Consider the following 19,808-nt stretch of genomic DNA (forward strand, 5'->3'; position numbering starts at 1 on the left):
AGGGGAGGGGGTGAGCCTGCCACACGGCAGGGGAAGGCACCTGCGAGGGACACTCTGAGCTCAGCCCACCAGGCGGCCTCAGAGATGAGGGGGAGGGCACGGCCCGCGGCAGAAAGGAACAGTGCTGCTGAGACACAGGGACTCACACGCACCGGCTCCTCACAGGTGCACACCCACACAGGTGTGCGCTCACACGCACCTGCTCCACACAGGATCACACTCACACAGGTGTGCACTCGCATGCACTGGCTCCTCACAGGTATGCACTCACACACAGGTGTGCGCTCACACACACCTGCTCCTTACAGGTGCACACTCACACAGGTGTGCGCTCACATGCACCTGCTCCTCACAGGTGCGCACCCACACAGGTGTGCGCTCACACACACCTGCTCCTCACAGGTGCACACCCACACAGGTGTGTGCTCACACGCACCTGCTCCTCACAGGTGCACACCCACACAGGTGTGCGCTCACACGCACCTGCTCCTCACAGGATCACACCCACACAGGTGTGTGCTCACACATACCTGCTCCTCCCAGGTGTGCACTCACACAGGTGTGCGCTCACACACACCGGCTCTTCACAGGTGCACACTCACACAGGTGTGTGCTCACACGCACCTGCTCCTCACAGGTGCACACTCACACAGGTGTGTGCTCACACACACCTGCTCCTCCCAGGATCACACTCACACAGGTGTGCACTCACACACACCTGCTCCTCACAGGTGCACACCCACACAGGTGTGTGCTCACACACACCTGCTCCTCCCAGGATCACACTCACACAGGTGTGCACTCACACAGGTGTGCGCTCACACACACCTGCTCCTCACAGGTGCACACCCACACAGGTGTGTGCTCACACACCAGCTCCACAGGTGCACACCCACACAGGTGTGCGCTCACACACACCTCCTCACAGGATCACACTCACACAGGTGTGCGCAGCTGGGTGTGAAACTCACTCATAGCTGCAGGTGCTACGCACACTCATACTCATGTGTGCACTCACACTCATTCATGCTTATACATGTACATTTAATCATACATGTGCACATTCACATGCAACGCACACTCGGGCTCGCACTCACACATGCATACTCCCACATGCATATTCAAGCTCACACGCATGTGTGCTCCCACCCATACATGCCCACTTTATGTGTGCACTCACACACATGTACACTCACACATGCAGCTCACTGCAGTGTGCACACTCACACTAGCACTCGATTTGCACACACACATTGAATCTTGCACACTCGCACACACTTGCATGCTCACACTCTTACCAAGCCCTGACCTGCTACTAGTACCTAACAGGCCGCTCTCTGTCCCCAGTCTGGACTGTGACAGGGAGGACCCTGGCTCCCTGGCCCCCACCTCAGAGCTCCTGCCTCCTTCTGCCAGCAGGGTGGGTAACGAATTGGCGGGAGGATTCGTGGATGTGGCCAGCAAAGGAGGGGGAGGGGCGGCAGCAGGAGTGCCTGTGATGAAGACAGGCGAGAGCAGCTGGACACACGTGGGCGAGAGGAGCTGGGAGCCACCGGCCATCCAAGCCTGGCTCCCGGCTCAGTTTCCCCATCTGCAGCACAGAGCAGAGCACCTGGTCCTCCGAGGGCCACACGAGGATCCTGAGGGCTGGCACGTAGCCTGGTGTGGGGCGGGCGTAGGAAGCTGTCCTGGTGCTGGGAGGGCGGCCAAGGTACACTACGCGTCACGGCTCTGGATAGGCGGGAAGGGGGTAAGACGGACAGGTGGAGGGGCCAGCAGCGCTGCCAGCCCCGGGTGACTCTCCACAGAGGCCAGGGTGGGGCTGTGCGCCCCCGGGAGCCGGCACGTTGCTATGGCAGTGACCGCCTGCCATCTGACGGGGCTGTGTTTGGGAAAGGAAACCGGGTGCCTAATCTTCCAGCCCATCGCCCGCCCGCAGGGCGGGGCGTCCTCCGCCCACGTCAGACCCCCACTCCGGGGCGGCCCCCACCCCAGCTCCGCCGGGGGTCACCAGCACTTCTCCGAGGGGATTCCCGCCCCCTCACAGGCCCTGGCCACTCCAGGCCGCCCTTGGCTCTCATGACCTGCCTCGCTCAGTTTCAGGAGGGCCTTTCAATCCCACACCCGGGAGGGAGGATGACGGCCGTCCAGACATCACTCTGCCCGGGAGGCCCAAATCCGGCATCCTGGGGCTTCCTGCCTGGCCAGAGCCCAGCTGCCGAAGCAGGAAACCGACCATGGGGAGCACACGGGCCCTCTCCAGGCTGGGATGGGGCAGGAACAGCGGCCACCTGGACAGTGCCTGACTGGCCCGCAGGCCGCCCTGGGCTCCCAGCAGCGCCCACTGTGCAAAGCAGGGCTGGCGTGCTCCCCAAATGCCCACAACAGCTGCGGCTAAGCCTGAGCCCAAGCCGGGAGCTATGAACTCCATCCGGGTGTCCCGTATGGATGGCAGAGACGCACGCACCAGAGTTCTCCCCTGCTGCCTCCCAGGGCGCGCCTGTCGGGAAGCTGACCCCAGGTGCCCCAACATGGGATGTGGGCACGCCAGGCAGCGCCTTAGCCGCTGTGCCCTATACCCGCCCATCACTGTGTCGTTGAAGGATGCTACGCGATCCCACGGCTCTGTGGGGCCAGGCTCCCCCCGGCCCCGCCCCACAGCACTTGAGCCCCGCCCGGTGCACACCTGTCACTGTCGAGCTGAGTACAGGTTCCAGGGTGTGGGCAGCACGTTTGTTTAACCTTCTGTGGGGACTGTTTCCAGGTGGGGCTGTTGTGAGAGCTGCCGGACCGGCGGTGGGCGGGGCTCTGGATCTGTACCCGGGGGACCTGCTCTGGAACCTTCCTGCTTTTGTCTTTATGGGCTGTGGGGGTCAGGGTGAGACCCGCTGCACGGAGCGACTGGCCGGCAGCGTCCCCTCCTCCTCTGCCTGCTGTCCCCAGGGGCCACCTCAAGCTCACGGAAGCCTGGAGCGCTGATCCCGCTTCATCAGAGCGGGTGAGGCTTTGGCTCCAGTGCCTGCTTTCTCCACGAAACGCTACTGGTCCTGGACGAAGACCAGCCACGCCCTCCAGCGTGGCCTGGACCAGACGAGGCCAGGTCAGCAGAGGAGGGGCCCTAAGACCCCAGCAGTCAGTCCCAACACGGGGGACTCCACCGGCTCCACCCAGCCACATGTGGCTGGCTGGGGACTTGGGGCCCCCACAGCAACGACCCCAGTGTGTCAGTGCCCCTGCCTCTGCCCAACACCCGTGCCCCTCCAGCCCCCAGCCCAGGTGCTCCCCGTCTCTACCTTGGGTCTCCCAGCCGACCCCAGGGTGGCTCTCAGCAGCTCCCCCAGGGCCACTGGGCAATGGATGGAGACACTGAGGCTGCCACTGGGCTGAGGCTCTGACCAGGCAAACACCAGGGACGGGGTCCAGGGCCAGCCCTCACAACAAAGAACAATCGGTCCCCACGTCAACAAAGGAGGAGGAGCCAGCTGATGGCCACGCCCCCTCCTGAGTCCCTGCTTCCTTCACCACGGCGAGATCACCCAGCAGAGTGGGCCTTGCCCGACGCCTCACAGCTGCCCGCGCTGCTCTGAGCTTGAAGCACACGTCCATGCACCCCTCCCCCACTCGCCACGCCACCACAGCTGGCCCAGATGTGGACCTGGACAGCACAACTGGCTCTGGAAGATGATCCCTCGTGCCCTGGACGCCGTGACTGCCTGGATGCAGTGACCAGGGGCCACCTGCGTCTCCCAGGGTCCTATCAGGCCTCTGCACAGACGTGTGTGTCCTCAGCCCACTGAGGGCTCCCTGGGAAAGCTGTGGGGTCCCTGGCTGTCCAACAAGACCCTCTCCAGGAGGGGCAGGAGGAGGCCCGTGTCAGGGCTACTCCTGCAGGGAGCCCCTACGTCCACTCCAGGAGGCTCGGGGGGCTGGGGGCTATAGACCCTGAAAATAAACCCCAGGATGACAACAGCCAAACCAAGGCTCAGAGAAAGATGCTGTGTACCAGAGACACGCTGCTGCTCAGGACAAGGGCGCCACGGTCACAAGGACCCAGAATCAGTCCCCACCCTGCTGGGCAGCAGTGGGAGAAGTGGATGAGGTGGCAGGGCTTGGCAGGAGGGGTGAGTGGGGCTCCACGCCTCCAGGCCTCAGAACAAGCATTTGTTAGGAGCCACCATTTGTTAGACGCCGCTGAGAGAGGCGCCAAGTCCGGCTGACAGCCCTGTGGTGCCCATTAAGACACCAAGGAAAGTAAACCCCAAGCCGCCATCCAACCCCGACACCACGAAGAACCCTCCTCCCACGGGGCTACAGCCGGCTGCTCACTGGGCAAGGGGCAGGAGGGCAACACGGGCCGACAGGTGCAAGTGGCCGAGGCCTCTTCTCCTCACACTCAGCCCTCCCCAGGGGGCAGCTGTGTGCTGCCAGGGCCACAGCTCCCCCGGCAATGAGAACCAGTGCCCCGGCAGCTGGTCCCATCCCAGGCTCATGCAAACCTCTCTCATTATCCCCAAAATGCCACCCCAGCCGCATCAGAGCCTCCCGGGGCCCCATAAGGCTGGTTCCTCCAGGCTGCAGGGCTGTCCAGTCCCTGCCCAGGGCCAGTGCTGGCCCACAACCACTGACATGGACACCACACTAGTGACCACTGCCTGGAGGCAGTCTGGGGTGACCAGGAGACACCGGCAAGTCCAGGGCAAGCCCAGAACAAGGGGCAGCCCTGGGAGGCAGAGTATGTGAGGGCCTGTGGTGGGGGGAGCAGGTGGCAGGCCCCAGAGGGGGCACCACCCTGAGGTGTTGAGGAACCCCAGTCTGCGGGCAAGCTTAGGAGCAGCCCTGTGGAAACCCAGGACCGGGGGACCCTGGCTGGGCTCAGCCAGGAGTAGGCAAAGCCCTTGGAGACCCACGGGGGCCCTGGCGCCCCCTAGGTGGGGGGGACAGTGCTTTGCAGAATCATAGCCTAGCAAAGCAGATCATTTTGCTGTGAAAACCGACCACGTTTCTCCTTACAAGCCAAAAAAAAAAAAAAAAAAAAAAAAAAGACCCAGCAACATAAAGCGAAACCGACCATACCCATACCTCCGTAGTGTGTCCTTGGAGAAAGCCCAAGGCTCACGTTACAGCCGGCATGGCCGACCGGCCACCGTAGCCCAGGGGTTGTGGGCCATGGCAGCTGTGGCTCAATGAGCCCTTTCTCAGGCCCCGCCCCAGTGAAGGCTGTCCCTGGGGTCCCTGGCTCCTCCCCCACCCCGGGCAGGGCCCAGCCCCCGGCCGATGGAAGCTCGTCTCCCGCATCCCTTGTCTCCCATATCCCTTCCCAACAGCGAGCACTGTGTCACAGGTCCAGAGTGGGAAGCCGCCAGGGCCCGCCACAGGCCGCCCGGGGACCAGGGGGAGTGGCCCGGTGGGCGCCCGTCCTACCTTGTTGTAGTACTGCACCTGCACCGAGTGCCACCGCCCGTCACTCACGCCTCCGGGGACCTGCGGCGCCACGGTGGTCGTGGTCTCTCCTGTGTGGCGGGAGGGAGGTTTGAGAGAAAACAGGTGAGCGGCCTGCCGGGCGTGGGGGGTCAGGTGCCGTCACGGCCACGGCCACGCCCACGCCCCCCACCCCCGGCCCCTCTCCATCCAAATCAGGGCTTCTTTCTGACATCACAGGCAGAGGCTCCCGCAAGGAGAAGGGGGCCCCTCACAGCCCAGGCCTGGGAAGTGTCCCCGGCCGACCTAGCCGGCGCCTGCATGCCCTATAGGCGGGACCAAGTCACCTCTCACCCAGGCGCCTGGGCCCCCAGCCAGGCCCAGTCACTCTTCTCTGACCACAGAAGTCCTTCTTGCCCCTCACAGAGAAGAGGCAGGTGTGTGTGAGGGAGGGCAGGTGTTGGGGGCGGAGCCAACCAAGCCACTGAGGACCCCACTGCCCGTGTCGGCGGCTTGACCATATCCAGAAGGGCTGGTCCGCGTTCATAACTCTTCTGCCCCGGTACCGCAGGCTGCACAGTGAGGTCCCAGCCTACTTCACCTGTGCCTCTGTTTGGGGCGCGGATGTCGCTTCTCCCCCGAGAGCACCGGCAGGGCTGGCAGGCACAGCTGGCAGAGGGCAGGAGTTTCACCGTGCACAAGAGGACAGGGCTACCCACACCAGGTCCCAGGCAGGCACTACCTTCCCCAGGTAACCGGTGGGGTGTCCGGAAACCAGGGCTGTGGGGCTGCGGCTCTGAGCCTGGGAGGGCAGCAGCTGCACCCTGTTCAGGAGCCGGCGGGCTCTGGCCACCTGTCCTACTGTGGTCAGCCGCGGTGCGAGTGCCCGTGTGTCTTCCCTGCATACGGAAAACCAGGCCCCGACTGCTGTACATGTGTGAATCGGTAGGGCCCAGGGCTCCAGACTCTGCCGTGCTTGGAGCTGCCTGCAGCCGCCCCGGTGTGCATGCGGTTAAGGGAAGCCAGAGTAATTCACTCCTGAAAATCATTTGTGCCACAAACAGGGATGGAGAGACTGGAAGTCTGACACACTGGATACAAAGTCTTTCCCGACAACCTAGATGATGCAGTTTTAAATTTGTATTTACTTATTTGAAAGGCACAGGGAGGGACAGAGACAAGAGAGCACGCTTCCGTCTGCTCCCCAAAGGCCTGCAATGGCTGGGACGGAATTCCGGAGCTGGGATCTCAACCCAGGCCTCTCACCAGGGTGGCAGGGACGGAGTTATTTGAGCCACAGCCTCCCCGAGTCTGCATCGGCAGGAGGCTGGAATCGGGAGCTGGGTCTCTAACCCACACAGGCCAACAAGGACACAGCGGTCCTAAGAGGCTATCTTGGACGGTTGTGTCGGTATCTTTAATCCACTTTACCGATGGCCCAGCGTCTGGAGTGCGAGCTGTCAGGAAGCCTCCCCGTGCTCAGACAGGCACAGCCACCGTGCACCTGACCCTCTCCCACTCGGCGGACTCCTAGACGCAGAACTGGGGTTCCGAGGGGAGCCGACCGGCCTCTGGCGTGCCGCGGAGGGCGGGCCCTACCTGCCGAGAAGGTGAGCTGCACCTGCTCCTCCACCACCTCCAGGGCGATGAAGTCGTGCTTCTCGTTAAAGCGGCCGTTGTAGAGCAGCAGGGCGTTCCTCTCGCGTGTGGCAAACCTGCGGGGCCGAAGGGAAGCAGGGCACCGTGAGTGCCCGGGCCCCGGCAAGGCCTGGGAGCGACAATGCAGCCAGGGGAGGGCGGGCACCGGGGGCCCTGATACGGGACAGACACCCACCCCCAGCCCTCATTCTTCAGGCGGACAGCTGTCAGTCCAACGAACCTGGGTAGCCAAGCTCTCAGGAAGAAGCAAACCGTGTCCCGGGGGCCGGAGAACAGGACAACCCCACGTGTACGGGGTCCTGCATCGTGCTGGCTGCAGATGTGTGCGCACAAAAGGTACAAGTGGCACACCTGCTCCTAGCAGCAGAGCCCCTGCTGGGCGCGCCAGGGCACGGGGACTTTGTCATGGGCACTCCGCAGGGCCTCCCTCCCCCTTGCACCCCAGCCACACTAGTGTCTATAATAAAACGCCCCAGAGCCCACAGCAGGGTGTGGTCGGCACGAGCACTCAGCAAGGTGTGGAGAGAAGCGGGCGGACAAAGGCGTACACGCTCACAAGCGACAGACCCACAGAACTTAGAGAGCAAAAGCCGCTTGTGCTGAGGACAGATGATCGCTCTCCCAGGAGCCTTCCCAAGCCTGCGGTCCTGCGGGAGCCCGCTCCACAGGACCCAGGTCCCCGACATCACCTTCCCCACCCCCGGTCTCCCCGACATCACCTCCCCCACCCCCGGTCTCCCCGACATCACCTCCCCACCCCCGGTCTCCCCGACATCACCTTCCCCACCCCCGGTCTCCCCGACATCACCTCCCCCACCCCCGGTCTCCCTGACATCACCTTCCCCACCCCCGGTCTCCCCGACATCACCTCCCCCACCCCCGGTCTCCCTGACATCACCTCCCCCACCCCCGGTCTCCCCGACATCACCTCCCCCACCCCCGGTCTCCCCGACATCACCTCCCCACCCCCGGTCTCCCCGACATCACCTTCCCCACCCCCGGTCTCCCCGACATCACCTCCCCCACCCCCGGTCTCCCTGACATCACCTTCCCCACCCCCGGTCTCCCCGACATCACCTCCCCCACCCCCGGTCTCCCTGACATCACCTCCCCCACCCCCGGTCTCCCCGACATCACCTCCCCCACCCCCGGTCTCCCCGACATCACCTCCCCACCCCCGGTCTCCCCGACATCACCTTCCCCACCCCCGGTCTCCCCGACATCACCTCCCCCACCCCCGGTCTCCCAGACATCACCTTCCCCACCCCTGGTCTCCCCGACATCACCTTCCCTACCCCCAGTCTCCCCGACATCACCTCCCCCACCCCCGGTCTCCCCGACATCACCTCCCCCACCCCCGGTCTCCCCGACATCACCTTCCCCACCCCCGGTCTCCCCGGTGGGCTTCAACAGCCCCTGCAGAGGAAGAGAGGGGAGCTGCTCTCTGGCCGTGGGGTGGGATTTTGGCCTTTCTCACACAGCAAGGGGTCTGCCTGAACCAACCTCGAGCCCCCACCTCCGACTTCTTCTCCATCTGGGCCTGGGACGCCCTCCATTTACAATGCCAGCAAGAACCAGTGGCAAAAAGTACTCTCACTGGCCGGCGCCGCAGCTCACTAGGCTAATCCTCTGCCTGCGGCGCCGGCACCCTGGGTTCTAGTCCTGGTTTGGGCGCCGGATTCTGTCCCAGTTGCTCCTCTTCCAGGCCAACTCTCTGCTGTGGCCTGGGAGGGCAGTGGAGGATGGCCCAAGTGCTTGGGCCCTGCACCTGCACGGGAGACCAGGGGGAAGCAGCTGGCTCCTGGCTTTGGATTGGCGCAGCGCGCTGGCCATAGCAGCCATTAGGGGGGTGAACCAATGGAAAGGAAGACCTTTCTCTCTGTCTCTATCTCTCACTAACTCTGCCTGTCAAAAAAAAAAAAAAAAAAAAAGTACCCGCACTGCAAGCTTTGGGGTGGGCAGGGCGTCGCAGGGGCCTGACAGGGACTGGGACCCAGGCTCATCCCCCGAACTCAGCCCGCTGGGTGCCACCTGCTCCCAGTGTGTCAGGGCTCGGGGTCCCACCCACTGCGGGGGGCGCGGGAGTGGAGAAGGGGCCCCAGGCCGAGGGGAGGGCTGGAGTGAAAAGAGGAAAAGCCGGGAAACAGAAACCACGGCTGGGAGGGGGCGGGGGCAGGAGCAAGGAACAAAGAGCGGTGGGGAAAGGCGAGCCCACTGGGAGCCGCGCTTGGCAGACAGAGCCCAGAAAGAGGAGACGGCCGCAAAGAAACCCCCGGAACAAAAGCAGCCGGGGCCCCGGGGCTTGGGGAGGCCCCACCCCAAGGTATAAGGTTCTCGGGAAGAAGTTTAGGCTCTGAGTGACAGCCACCAACCCGCCCAGGGGACATCGACCGCAGGCCGCGTCCCTCCAATGACCCTGCAGGTGCCAACGGCACCCCATTCAACAGCGCCCTTCCCACCCCCTCTGCTGCACGTGCCCCTCCCCCACCCCACCCACGCCTCTGGTGGCCACCTTTAGGGTCTTCCTCCAGTGGGTCAGCCAAGGACTGTGGGCCACAGTAGCTGGGCCCTGACTCCATACGTGGCATAACCACAGCCCAGAACCCATGCCAGCCACATGTCCCCACGCCAGGCACGGGGGCTGTGTCTGACGGACAGGAGGGGGCTCGGGGTCAGAAACCCAGCAGGGCCGGTGTGGTGCAGCTACCGCTCGCCATGCCAGCATCCCCTACCAGAGTCGGTTCGCATCCTGGCTGCTCCGCTTCCGATTCCAGCTCTTTGCTAATCCCCTGGGAGGCAGCAGGTCAGGGCCCAAGCACATGGGCCCCCGCCACCCACGTGGGAGACCAGGGTGGAGCTCCTGGCTCCCGACTGCAGAGTGGCCCAGTCCTGGTCATTGTGGTCACTTGGGGAATGGACCAGCAAACAGAGGGAAGATAACTGTCACTCTCTCATTCTCTGTCACTGCTTTACAAATACTTTCTAAAAAAGATTTAATTAATTAATTATTTATTTAAAAGGCAGAGTGACAGAGAGAGGGAGGAAGACAAAAAGAGATTTTCCACCTGCTGGTTCACTCCCCAGATGGCTGCAACGGCCAGGGCTGAGCCAGGCTGAAGCCAGGAGCCAGGAGCTTCTTCTGGGTCTCCCACGTGTGTGCTGGGGTCCAAGCACTTGGGCCATCCTCCACTGCTTTCCCAGGCCATCAGCAGGGAGCTGGATTGGGAGTGGAGCAGCTGGGACCTGAACCGGTGCCCATATGGGATGCTGACATTGCAGGCAGTGGCTTTACCTGCTATGCCACAGTGCCAGCCACCCAAATAAGTTGTTAAAAATAAATCTTTAAAAGGCCAGCGCCGCGGCTCACTAGGCTAATCCTCTGCCTAGCGGCGCCGGCACACCAGGTTCTAGTCCCGGTCGGGGCGCCGGATTCTGTCCCGGTTGCCCCTCTTCCAGGCCAGCTCTCTGCTGTGGCCCGGGAGTGCAGTGGAGGATGGCCCAGGTGCTTGGGCCCTGCACCCCATGGGAGACCAGGAAAAGCACCTGGCTCCTGGCTCCTGCCATCGGATCAGCGCGGTGGCCATTGGAGGGTGAACCAACGGCAAAGGAAGACCTTTCTCTCTGTCTCTCTCTCTCTCACTGTCCACTCTGCCTGTCAAAATAAATAAATAAATAAATCTTTAAAAAGAAAGAAAGAAAGAAAGAAAGAAAGAAAGAAAGAAAGAAAGAAAGAAAGAAAGACAGACAGACATCAACAAGCACCCAGGGAACACCTGTGGTCAGGCACATGGCAGCCAGGCCCAGGCTCTCACTAAAGTCAGTCCTGAAAACAGGAAGACCCGGAAGACGCTCAGAGCCATCTACCAATCAGGTGCAGTCGGGTGCACGCACCGGCGCAGGGGCATCCGAGCAGACGCGGCAGCCTGCCCAGGGCGGCCCCACCTGGACCTCTGCAGAGCGGCTGCTGTGGACGGGACTCGGGGCTCCCAGCCAGGGATGTCAGAGGCCCCAAGGCAGCGTGACCCGGCCGCGCAGCCCGTGCTGGAATGCTCCGTGCCTGGCCGGGGTCAGGGAGGGCTTCTTAAGGGCCTCACTGGAGATCGCCTGGGGGCCAGCCGGCCACCTGCACCCCTGCCTTGTGGGGCAGGGCCCAGGGGCGGAGCCTGCTCTGTCCAGGCTGAGACCCCAGTGTACAGGGAGCAGAGCTCGGGACATGGAAGGCAGCGCACACCCTGCAGAGACCCTCAATGCCAGCACCAAACCACCAAACAAAACGGGTGCTACTCTACTCCGCTAAGCCTGCTAGGACTCTACAACAGAAACGATAGCTTTTTAAATTTAATTAAATCTACAGTCTCAGAAAAGCAGATGCAAAAGTTAACACAGCCCCAGCACACTGCAAGCCCCTGTCTTCCCGCCAGGGACCGGGCACCCAGGGCTGCAGGGGCCGAGCTGCTGCCCTCGGCTACGCCAGCACGGCCGCCCCGAAGCCCAGGCCTGCGGCTCCTTCTCCCCGGGCTCAGAAAGACTCACCGGTGCCTGGTTGCTCTGCTACCCCCATCTCCAGAGTCATCCGCATCTTCGAACAAGGGGTTCCCCGGTTTTAATTCAGCTGGGACCCCAGCCGTTGCCGCGACCCTCACGTCCTCCTGGGAAGGAGGAGAACTTGGGGGGCGGGGAGGGCACACTTACGTGAGCGTGATGGTGAAGTGGAAGCGCTGTCGCAGGCCGCGGAAAGTGACGAAGGACTGAGGCGGGAAGCTCCGGGTGCTGACCTCGCAGTAGGGCCGCTCAAACTCGCCAGGCGGGCACACGCAGTGGAAGCCGCCAACAAGGAGGTTCACGCACGTGCCCCCGTTCTTGCACACGCCGTTGGCACAGCGGCCTGAGCGGGCGTTCACCTCACAGTGCTCCCCTGGAGGGTGAGAGGCGGAGGGGAGAGGGGGTCACGTGTGGCCGGGGCACAGCACGGGGGCTGTCGCAGCTCCCTCACCACACCTCCCACCCAGACCTGTCACACAGCCCGGTAAGTGCTGGGTTCTGACTCACTTCTAACTCCATCTGTCTCTCATCAGCCTGTGCACCTGCTGAGGGCCCGGCACCAGGGTGGTCCCCACAGCCTGATCTGTCACGCGACAAAAGGTTCTGGAAGCTTTCCTAGAGTGACCAACTCCACCCCTTCAGCCCCGAGAGACCAATAGGGGTTGGAGTCTCATATGCTGGGTGGATGGACCCAGCTGCCTCTGGACTGGCCGGTGTTTGGGCTGGGAAGTCCTGGATGCAACCCACAGAGCCCCGTGCTGCCTCCTGCTCCACTGCTTCACAGGGTGGGCACCAGCCAGGGACCCCGCCCAAGCCATCTTGGGACTTCTAACAACCAGGAAGTCGCCCAGCTCCCAGCCAGAGTTGGTCCCAGCCCCTGACGCTGAAGTGAAACAACTTGGAACAAATGCATGACTTGTACATCCCCAAACCCTCACACTGGAAGTCACACAGCCCCCAAGTAGAAGCCTGTGCACCCCCCAGGAGAGACGGCCTCAGCTGCAGGGCCCAGGAGGCCCCCAGCCAGCTCCGGGCGAGCAGCCCTGCCTCCTTCCGCAGTGGCTGCCTGGTGTCCCTCGCGGAACCACATCAGCCATAGATCACGCGTTTCTCCCCTCCACCCCGCCAGGCACAGCAGGTGCTTGTGGGCTTCTTGATGGCAAATAACTTCTCAGTCAACGCCTTCGGCGAGCCTTAAGGCCCCCTAACGGTGCCACACAAACAGCACACACAGCTGAGGTTTGGGTGGCCAATCCACATGTGTGCAAACCCACACTGCGCCAATACAGAGGAGAGGGGGTGAGGGTAACATCCGGGTCAGCGCAAGGTTTGGCATCATCGGCTGCCGCTTATGGAGCACTGATTCGAGTCCCGGCTGCTCTGCTTCCAATCCAGCTCCCTGCTAAGGCGCCTGGGAAAGCAGCGGCAGATGCCCAGGTCCTTGGGCTCCTGCACCCACGTGGGGGACCCCGATGGAGTTCCTGGCTCCATCCTGGACCAGCCTTGGCTACTGCAGCCATCTGGGGAGTGAACCAGCAGAGGAAAGACCTCTCTCTGCCTTTCAAATCAGTCTCTGTTTAAAAAAGCAGCCCATTCGGATAGCAACTCAAACAAACCGAGTGAAAACCCTTCGAAGTTGCACTGGGTTGCTGTATCAAATTGCCTTGGCGGATGCTCGCTGCTCAGCCCGCAGGCTGCAAGGCAGTGACCGGGCGTGGCTGGCGAGGTCCCTGGTGAGGGCGGCTCTGTCCCTCTCCCTACAAGGACCCGGACCCTGTCAGCCACGGCCGCATCCTCATGACCTCATTCAGCCTTGGCTTCCCCCTTACAGGCCCCTCCCCACAGTCCCACCGGCTCAGGGCAGACAGCTCAGCCCGCAGCAGGCACGAATGGACAGTGGGATCTGAAGACTGGACACTGATCACCAAAGACTTGGTCGGCGACATTTGGAACAGAAACAAAGGAGGGAGAGGCTGCCGAGCGTGGGGGCCGTGGCGTGCTCTCATGCTGATGTAGAACTTCCCGGCCACCCCGGGGGAGCCGGCTGGCCTGGCTCACCGCGCAGACCCTGCCCACGGACCCCCACCCCAGTACCCTTGGCACGAGAGGCTGCCTCGCCCAGACAGGGTGGGCCAGCCCCAAGGTCAGGCCAGCTTCAAAGTGAGCTGTGGGCTGGGCTGGGCTGGGACCTGGGGCAGTCACGTGGCCACTGGAGCCCCTCTGCCCTGGCCAGCACCTGCCTGACCCCAGGCATGGCCCATGGGCCCCCTACACACCCCTGCCGCATCACAGCAGGTGCCCCGAGCCGTGTACCCCTGGGAACCGCCCAACCTCCCCCACATGCCACACATGCAGGGCTCAACCACCCTACAGGGGTCTATGTGCGCACACACACACACACACGTGTGACCCACATGCACTCACAATACCTGCACGCTCATCCACATCAACTCACACATACATGTATGTAAGCACATCGTCACACGTGAGTGCACACACCCATACCTGCACGCCTCAGTCCCGCATGTGTTCACACCGGCACATGCACCCCCACACGCACTGTCCCACTGAGCAGCCTGCAGCCTCATCTGTCCCCTGAGAGAACTGAAGTGAGAAGCCCCAGGTGCATCTCCCTACATTCAGACCCTCAGGCCCTGGCATTGCCGCTGTACACAGGCAATCCTCCGAGTGCTGGCTGGCACAGCTCCCGCTCAGCACACGCCAGGAAGACCGAGCCCCTTCCAGGGAGGCCGGTGCAGGCCCTGCGTCTGCAGCCCTGGGAATCCAGGCCAGGGTGCATGCAAGTGTCCAAACACCCTCAGCTCAGCCCAGCCCTGCTCCTACCCCAGGGCCCCCAGGCCAGCCAGGGCCTCGCCCAGCACAGTCCAGCTCCTGCCCCCTCCTGCGTACTGAGGGCTCCCTGCTTCCCCCCAGCCTGGGACCTCCGCAGAGAGACCCAGACAGAGGCTGGCCATGTGCGGCCAGCTCCTCTCTCCCACGTGGAAGGCGAGGCTTTGAGTTCCAGCTTCCACGCTGTTTTCAGCAGCTACGAGGCCAGAACAGATGTCATGTAGACGACAGAAAGGCAGGGGTGTCTTGCCTCACAGGGTCCCGTGCGCAGGGACACCACAGTCCAGAGTGGCCTTGAGAGCGTCCAGTGTCCCCCAGGGGGTCGGAATGAGGGTTGGGAGCTCTTCTGTCCCCCCGTTAAAAATTATTATTTTTATTTGAAAGGCAGAGAGAGAGAGAGAGCTTCTACCCACTGGCCCATTCCCCAAACACCTGCCACAGCCAGGGCTGGGCCAGCCTAAACCAGGAGCCCAGAACTCCATCCAGGTCTCCCACATGGTGGCAGGGCCCACGCACTTGAGTCACCACCTGCTGCCTCCAGGCTGTACGTCAGCAGGAAGCTGGACTGGAAGCGGAGCCAGAACTCCGAACCCAGGCACTCCAAGACCGGCTGCAGGCGTCCCCGGCGGCGTCTCAACCCCTGGGCCCACGTGAAGGGCTCTGCTAGGGCTGCAGAAAGTCGCTGGTTCGCTCTGTTTTTCAATGAGGCAGTTCCTTCCTCCCTCCCCTGCCCCACCCTCCCTCCTCCTTTCCTTTCACTCCCTCTCTCTCTTCCCCAGCAGGTGGCAGGGTTAGGTCCAGAGCAGATGACCACACACTGGGGGCCCCAAGCCACAGTTCTGGAGCCCAGGAGCCTGAGGGCAGGCGTGGGCCAGGCCCTACCTATTGCTGACTGCGGGGAGAAGGACGAGCAGAGACCAGAGGCTGGGGAGAGGTGTGGGGAGAGGGAACCAACCCCGCACCAGGGGCAGCCCCTTCCCAGCCCACCCAACCCATCCCACCCAGACCTCCCCTCCCCCATCTGGGCTGGGTCTCACCATCCGTCCAAGCCCAGAGCCTCGCAGCCACCCTACCACCCTCCTTGTGCCCCTCAACGCTCCCACTGTGGTCTCCCTGAGTCGGGGCCTCCGTGCTGGTGGGCGGCACCTGCATCTGCACCTGTACCCTACAGCGCCCTCCTCGCAGGCCCCCAGCTGCCACGCAGATCTGCTTGCTCTTCACAGGACCCTGGCAGAGCTCTGCAAACACTGGCCTCATGTGTCAAGGCCACTGGCTCAGAGCCCCTCTGCTCCGTGCCCACCCACCTGCCGCAGGCCTCCGGCTCGGGCCCACATACTCACACCACCAGCCGCACTGTCTCCCTCCTCCTGGGGTTGTCCAGGACGAAGCCAGGCCCACAGGGGTCCTGCACCTGCTCTGCAGAAGTTCACCATCACCAGTGGTGACAGCCGACAGCCACCGGGCCCAGCTGCCTCTTTCCTGGCCTCTACCTGTGGCTCCCGGTGCCTGCAGGGCACCCACATCCTCTCCCCGTGCCTGCCTCCCGTGGGCACTCCCCTCCTCAGAAGCCCCACCACCTCCTGTGCAGGTTCGGTCACCAAGACCTCTGCTGCCTCCCCAGCGCTGACCCAGCCCGAGCTGCCCCTGCCTGTGCACCTGTCCCCTGCCATCTGTCCCCAGGCCCTGTGAGGTCAGCTGCAGCGTCTGCTTGGGGCCAAGTCTGAAAGTGCCCAGCACCCAGCAGGGGCCCACAGACACCTGCAAGGCGCCGGGCACGGGGCAGCGGCCGGCTGGGAGGGGTGTCTCAGGAAAGCCGGGGACGCGGCAGAGGTGGGTGCATGCCGTGGGATGAAGTCTTGGAATGCCAGTGCCCCTCCCTGCCCCAGGCCCATGTTAAAGCCTGTTTCCTGCTGGTGAAATCACAGAATCTACGTAATTCACATCCTGGTCCGAACAGTGCAACCCGGGGTGGCCGCAGGAGGAGTCGCTTCGCGGTTAAGCATGAGTGCTGCGGACACTCGGGCTTCAGACAACTGGGAGAGGCCGCGACCAGGCTTGGGGCCATCACTTGGGCCTCCGGGGGCCTGGGGAGCCCTTGCTGGCTTTGCTGCCAGATCCTGCGCGGCCACTCCTGCCAATTTGCTTACAGCACGGAGCAGGCAGCCAGCTACCTGAGCAGGTGCAGGGCGGGGGTGGGGGGAGTGCTGGCAAACACCCAGCGCCCAGCCCCAGGGGCCAGGGGGCCTGAGTCGCGGCGTCCAGAGTCTGCAAACGCTCCCCACGGCCAGCTGCAATGAACAACGTGGCCAGCCAGACGTGCTTCCCAAAATCCTCCGGTTCAAGGCGCCTCGTCGGGCTCTCGGTGACCTCCTCGTCCTCGCAAGCACTCTCGGAGGTGCTCCCTGTCTGATCACTCTTCTTCTAGGGATTGCCACTCAGAATCCAGCACCTGCCGGTCATCCCACACGCGGGCAGGCCTCCAGCCCCGTCCCCATGCCTCAAGGTGGTGCTCAACAGGGTGCCAAGTTCCCTGCAAACACGCAGCCCCAGACAGAAGTTCTAGAAAGGATCCCGGCAGAGAACTGTTCCTAACAGCAAAATTCAAGCTCCCAGGCGCTGAGATCCAGGGTCAGGTCCCTGCAGCCTCACAGGGGGCACAGTCACGAGGCATCTGTCCCCCATCACCCAGGCTTTGGTCCAGGAGGGAGGGACACTGTCCGGAGCCGTCAGCCATCAGGTGGAGAAGCGTGGGGTCCCCTAGAAAGGCCCCATTTTGCAGGGCTTAAGCAAACAGCATACCTGCAACAGGTAGGGCCCGTGAGCACCTGGCAGGGTCTGCAAACAAGGAAGGGGGCATTGGCAGGGGGCAGAGCCCAGGCCAGGGTAGCTGGGAGGCAGGGAGGGGGAGATGGTGGTGTGGACCCCACCCCCACCCTTCCCGCCCCCGAGCCTGCTGAGAAAAATTCAGAACTCGCCTCGGGGGTGGGAGATGAGGATTTGGGCTGGGGCCCAGTGGGCAGGGCTGCGGGGGCCTCGCAACTCGGATCCTCGGGACAGGGTAGGGCGGCTGAAGGTTTGCCAACTTGAGTTTTTAAGTAAATACAAAGACAATCCCCTTCTAGCCCAAGAAATAGCTAAGGGCTTTAAACTAGAAAAACGAGAATTTCTAAAGGCAACAAGAGGGACAGGGGCAGGAAGCACAAAAGCACCGGGGAGCCTGAGGTTCGAGCAGAATTAAAGGGGACACGGCTGCAGGGGGCAGCGCGGGAGGCAGCCCCGAGACACGGACCGACCGCAGGTGCAGAGGCGCCCGGGGCCTCTCCCCTCCCCCACTCACACACACACACACACACACACACACCTATGTTGTCTCACATACATATGTGCACACATGGACACATACACACACCCCAGGTCATCTCGCACACATACACCCCTAGGTTACCACACATGTATACACATACATCATACCTATGTAATCTCAAACACATATGCACACATGGTGGTTTCATACACACCCCTAGGTCAGCAGATACACACACACACACACACACACACACGTGTGCCCTGAGGACAACCTGTCAGAGGGCTCGGAGGTGACCTGGGGTCAGGACTCAGAAGCCGCATCTCAACACAGGAGACGCAACAGCTGGGCTCCCGGCACAGGCGTCTCGTCCACAGACGGCACAACTTGGGGCGGGGGGGGGGGTGGCGCAGAGTCTCTGAGGGGAGGTGGACATCAGAAACGATGAAACATTGTACCTGCACGCCCCCACCACCCACTCACTCATCACAGACCCATGGAGCCACCCTTCTGCCACCACCTATCCACCCATCCACCCATCCACCACCCATCCACCACCTATCTACCCATCCACCCATCCACCCAGTCACCACCCATCCACCCATCCACCACCCATCCACCCATCCACCACCTATCCACCCATCCACCCATCCACCCAGTCACCACCCATCCACCCATCCATCCACCACCCATCCACCACCCATCCACCCATCCACCCAGTCACCACCCACCCACCACCTATCCACCACCTATCCATCCATCCACCCAGTCACCACCTATCCACCCATCCACCCATCACCACCTATCCACCCACCCACCCATCCACCACCTATCCACCCATCCACCATTCACGTTCACCCAGTCACCCACCCGTCTGCCTCCCACCCATCCAGCACTCACGCGTCTTCCCGTCTACCACCTACCCCACCGATCCATGCAACATTCACGAGCTGTGCATATTCCCAACCCCCCACCACTCACGCGTCCACTACCTACCACTTATCACCCCCCCCATCCAAACACCCACCCACCCCCCATCACTCATGAACTATCCACCCACCCACCCCCCATCCAAACACCCACCCACCACCCATCACCCATGAACTATCCACCCACCCACCCCCCATCCAAACACCCACCCACCACCCATCACCCATGAACTACCCACCCACCCACCCCCCATCCAAACACCCACCCACCACCCATTCACCACCCATCCATCCATCCACCACCCACCCACTCATACGGGAAGGGTGATAACCTGTGCTCACTCACACAGCTACGGGGTGGGGACAGCTGTGAACACCTGTCTACCAGTGTCCACCAGATTGTGGCGGGAGGGGGCCGGAGGGTGAGGGTCACTTCACCTTCACCGGATCAGCAGCCCCTCCAAATGCACTGAGCAGGGCAGGATCACGGGACCCCAGCACTGTCCTGTGCCTCAGTTTCCCTGGCTGCAGCTCTGTCTGCAGGCAGCAGTCTGTCTTGCAGCAGGCTGGGGCCGGGTGAGTGAGCCATGCTGTGCCCTGTTCCTAATGGCCTGGCCTGTCTGCAAGCCCCTACACCCCCTGCCCTGCCCTCGGCTCTCTCCTCCTCCTCCTCCCCTCGCCACCCGCCTCCCCAACCCCCCTTGAAGTTGCAGGCTTTGTTTGACTTTCTCACCCTCCCACCTGGCCCCAGCCACCTGCCCACCCCCTGGCCCCACAGCCACTGGGCAGGATCCAGGAGGGAGGGAGCCGGAGGCCCTGGACAGAGGGCCTGTCCAGGTTGGGCTCTCGGGGTGACTTCATCACCGCCTCGGGAGTGAATTCCCAGAACTCCAGACACACCCGTTTCTAAGAATATGAAGAGAAAGTGCATTCCAGCCGCAGAAACACAGGGCTCCCACCCAGCCAGCGCCCCCTGGCTCAGGGCGGACACCTGCGAGCTCACGGCCCAGGGCCCCGCTGGAGCTGAACAAGTGGGGCCTCTGCAGCGCTCCTGCGCCCCGAGCAGCTGCAAATGCAGGTCCCACAGCTGGCCCCGGTCCCGCCGA

The 19,808-nt window shown here is 62.8% G+C and overlaps 1 protein-coding gene across 3 annotated transcripts in view; it reads right to left on the bottom strand.

Moving 5' to 3' along the window:
• The window catches only part of CELSR1 (cadherin EGF LAG seven-pass G-type receptor 1), a 114,059-nt gene that overhangs the window by 42,998 nt on the left and 51,253 nt on the right, over positions 1-19,808 (bottom strand). For all 3 annotated transcript variants that reach the window (XM_051828133.2, XM_051828136.2, XM_051828135.2), the window contains exons 3-5: positions 11,770-11,992; positions 7,018-7,133; positions 5,422-5,510 (exon numbers count right to left, since the gene is read on the bottom strand). In XM_051828133.2, coding sequence (XP_051684093.2) covers positions 5,422-5,510; positions 7,018-7,133; positions 11,770-11,992 — 428 coding nt within the window. The remainder of the gene's footprint in view (positions 1-5,421; positions 5,511-7,017; positions 7,134-11,769; positions 11,993-19,808) is intronic.

This window comes from Oryctolagus cuniculus, chromosome 11, assembly GCF_964237555.1.
Source record: "Oryctolagus cuniculus chromosome 11, mOryCun1.1, whole genome shotgun sequence".
Lineage (NCBI taxonomy): Eukaryota > Metazoa > Chordata > Mammalia > Lagomorpha > Leporidae > Oryctolagus > Oryctolagus cuniculus.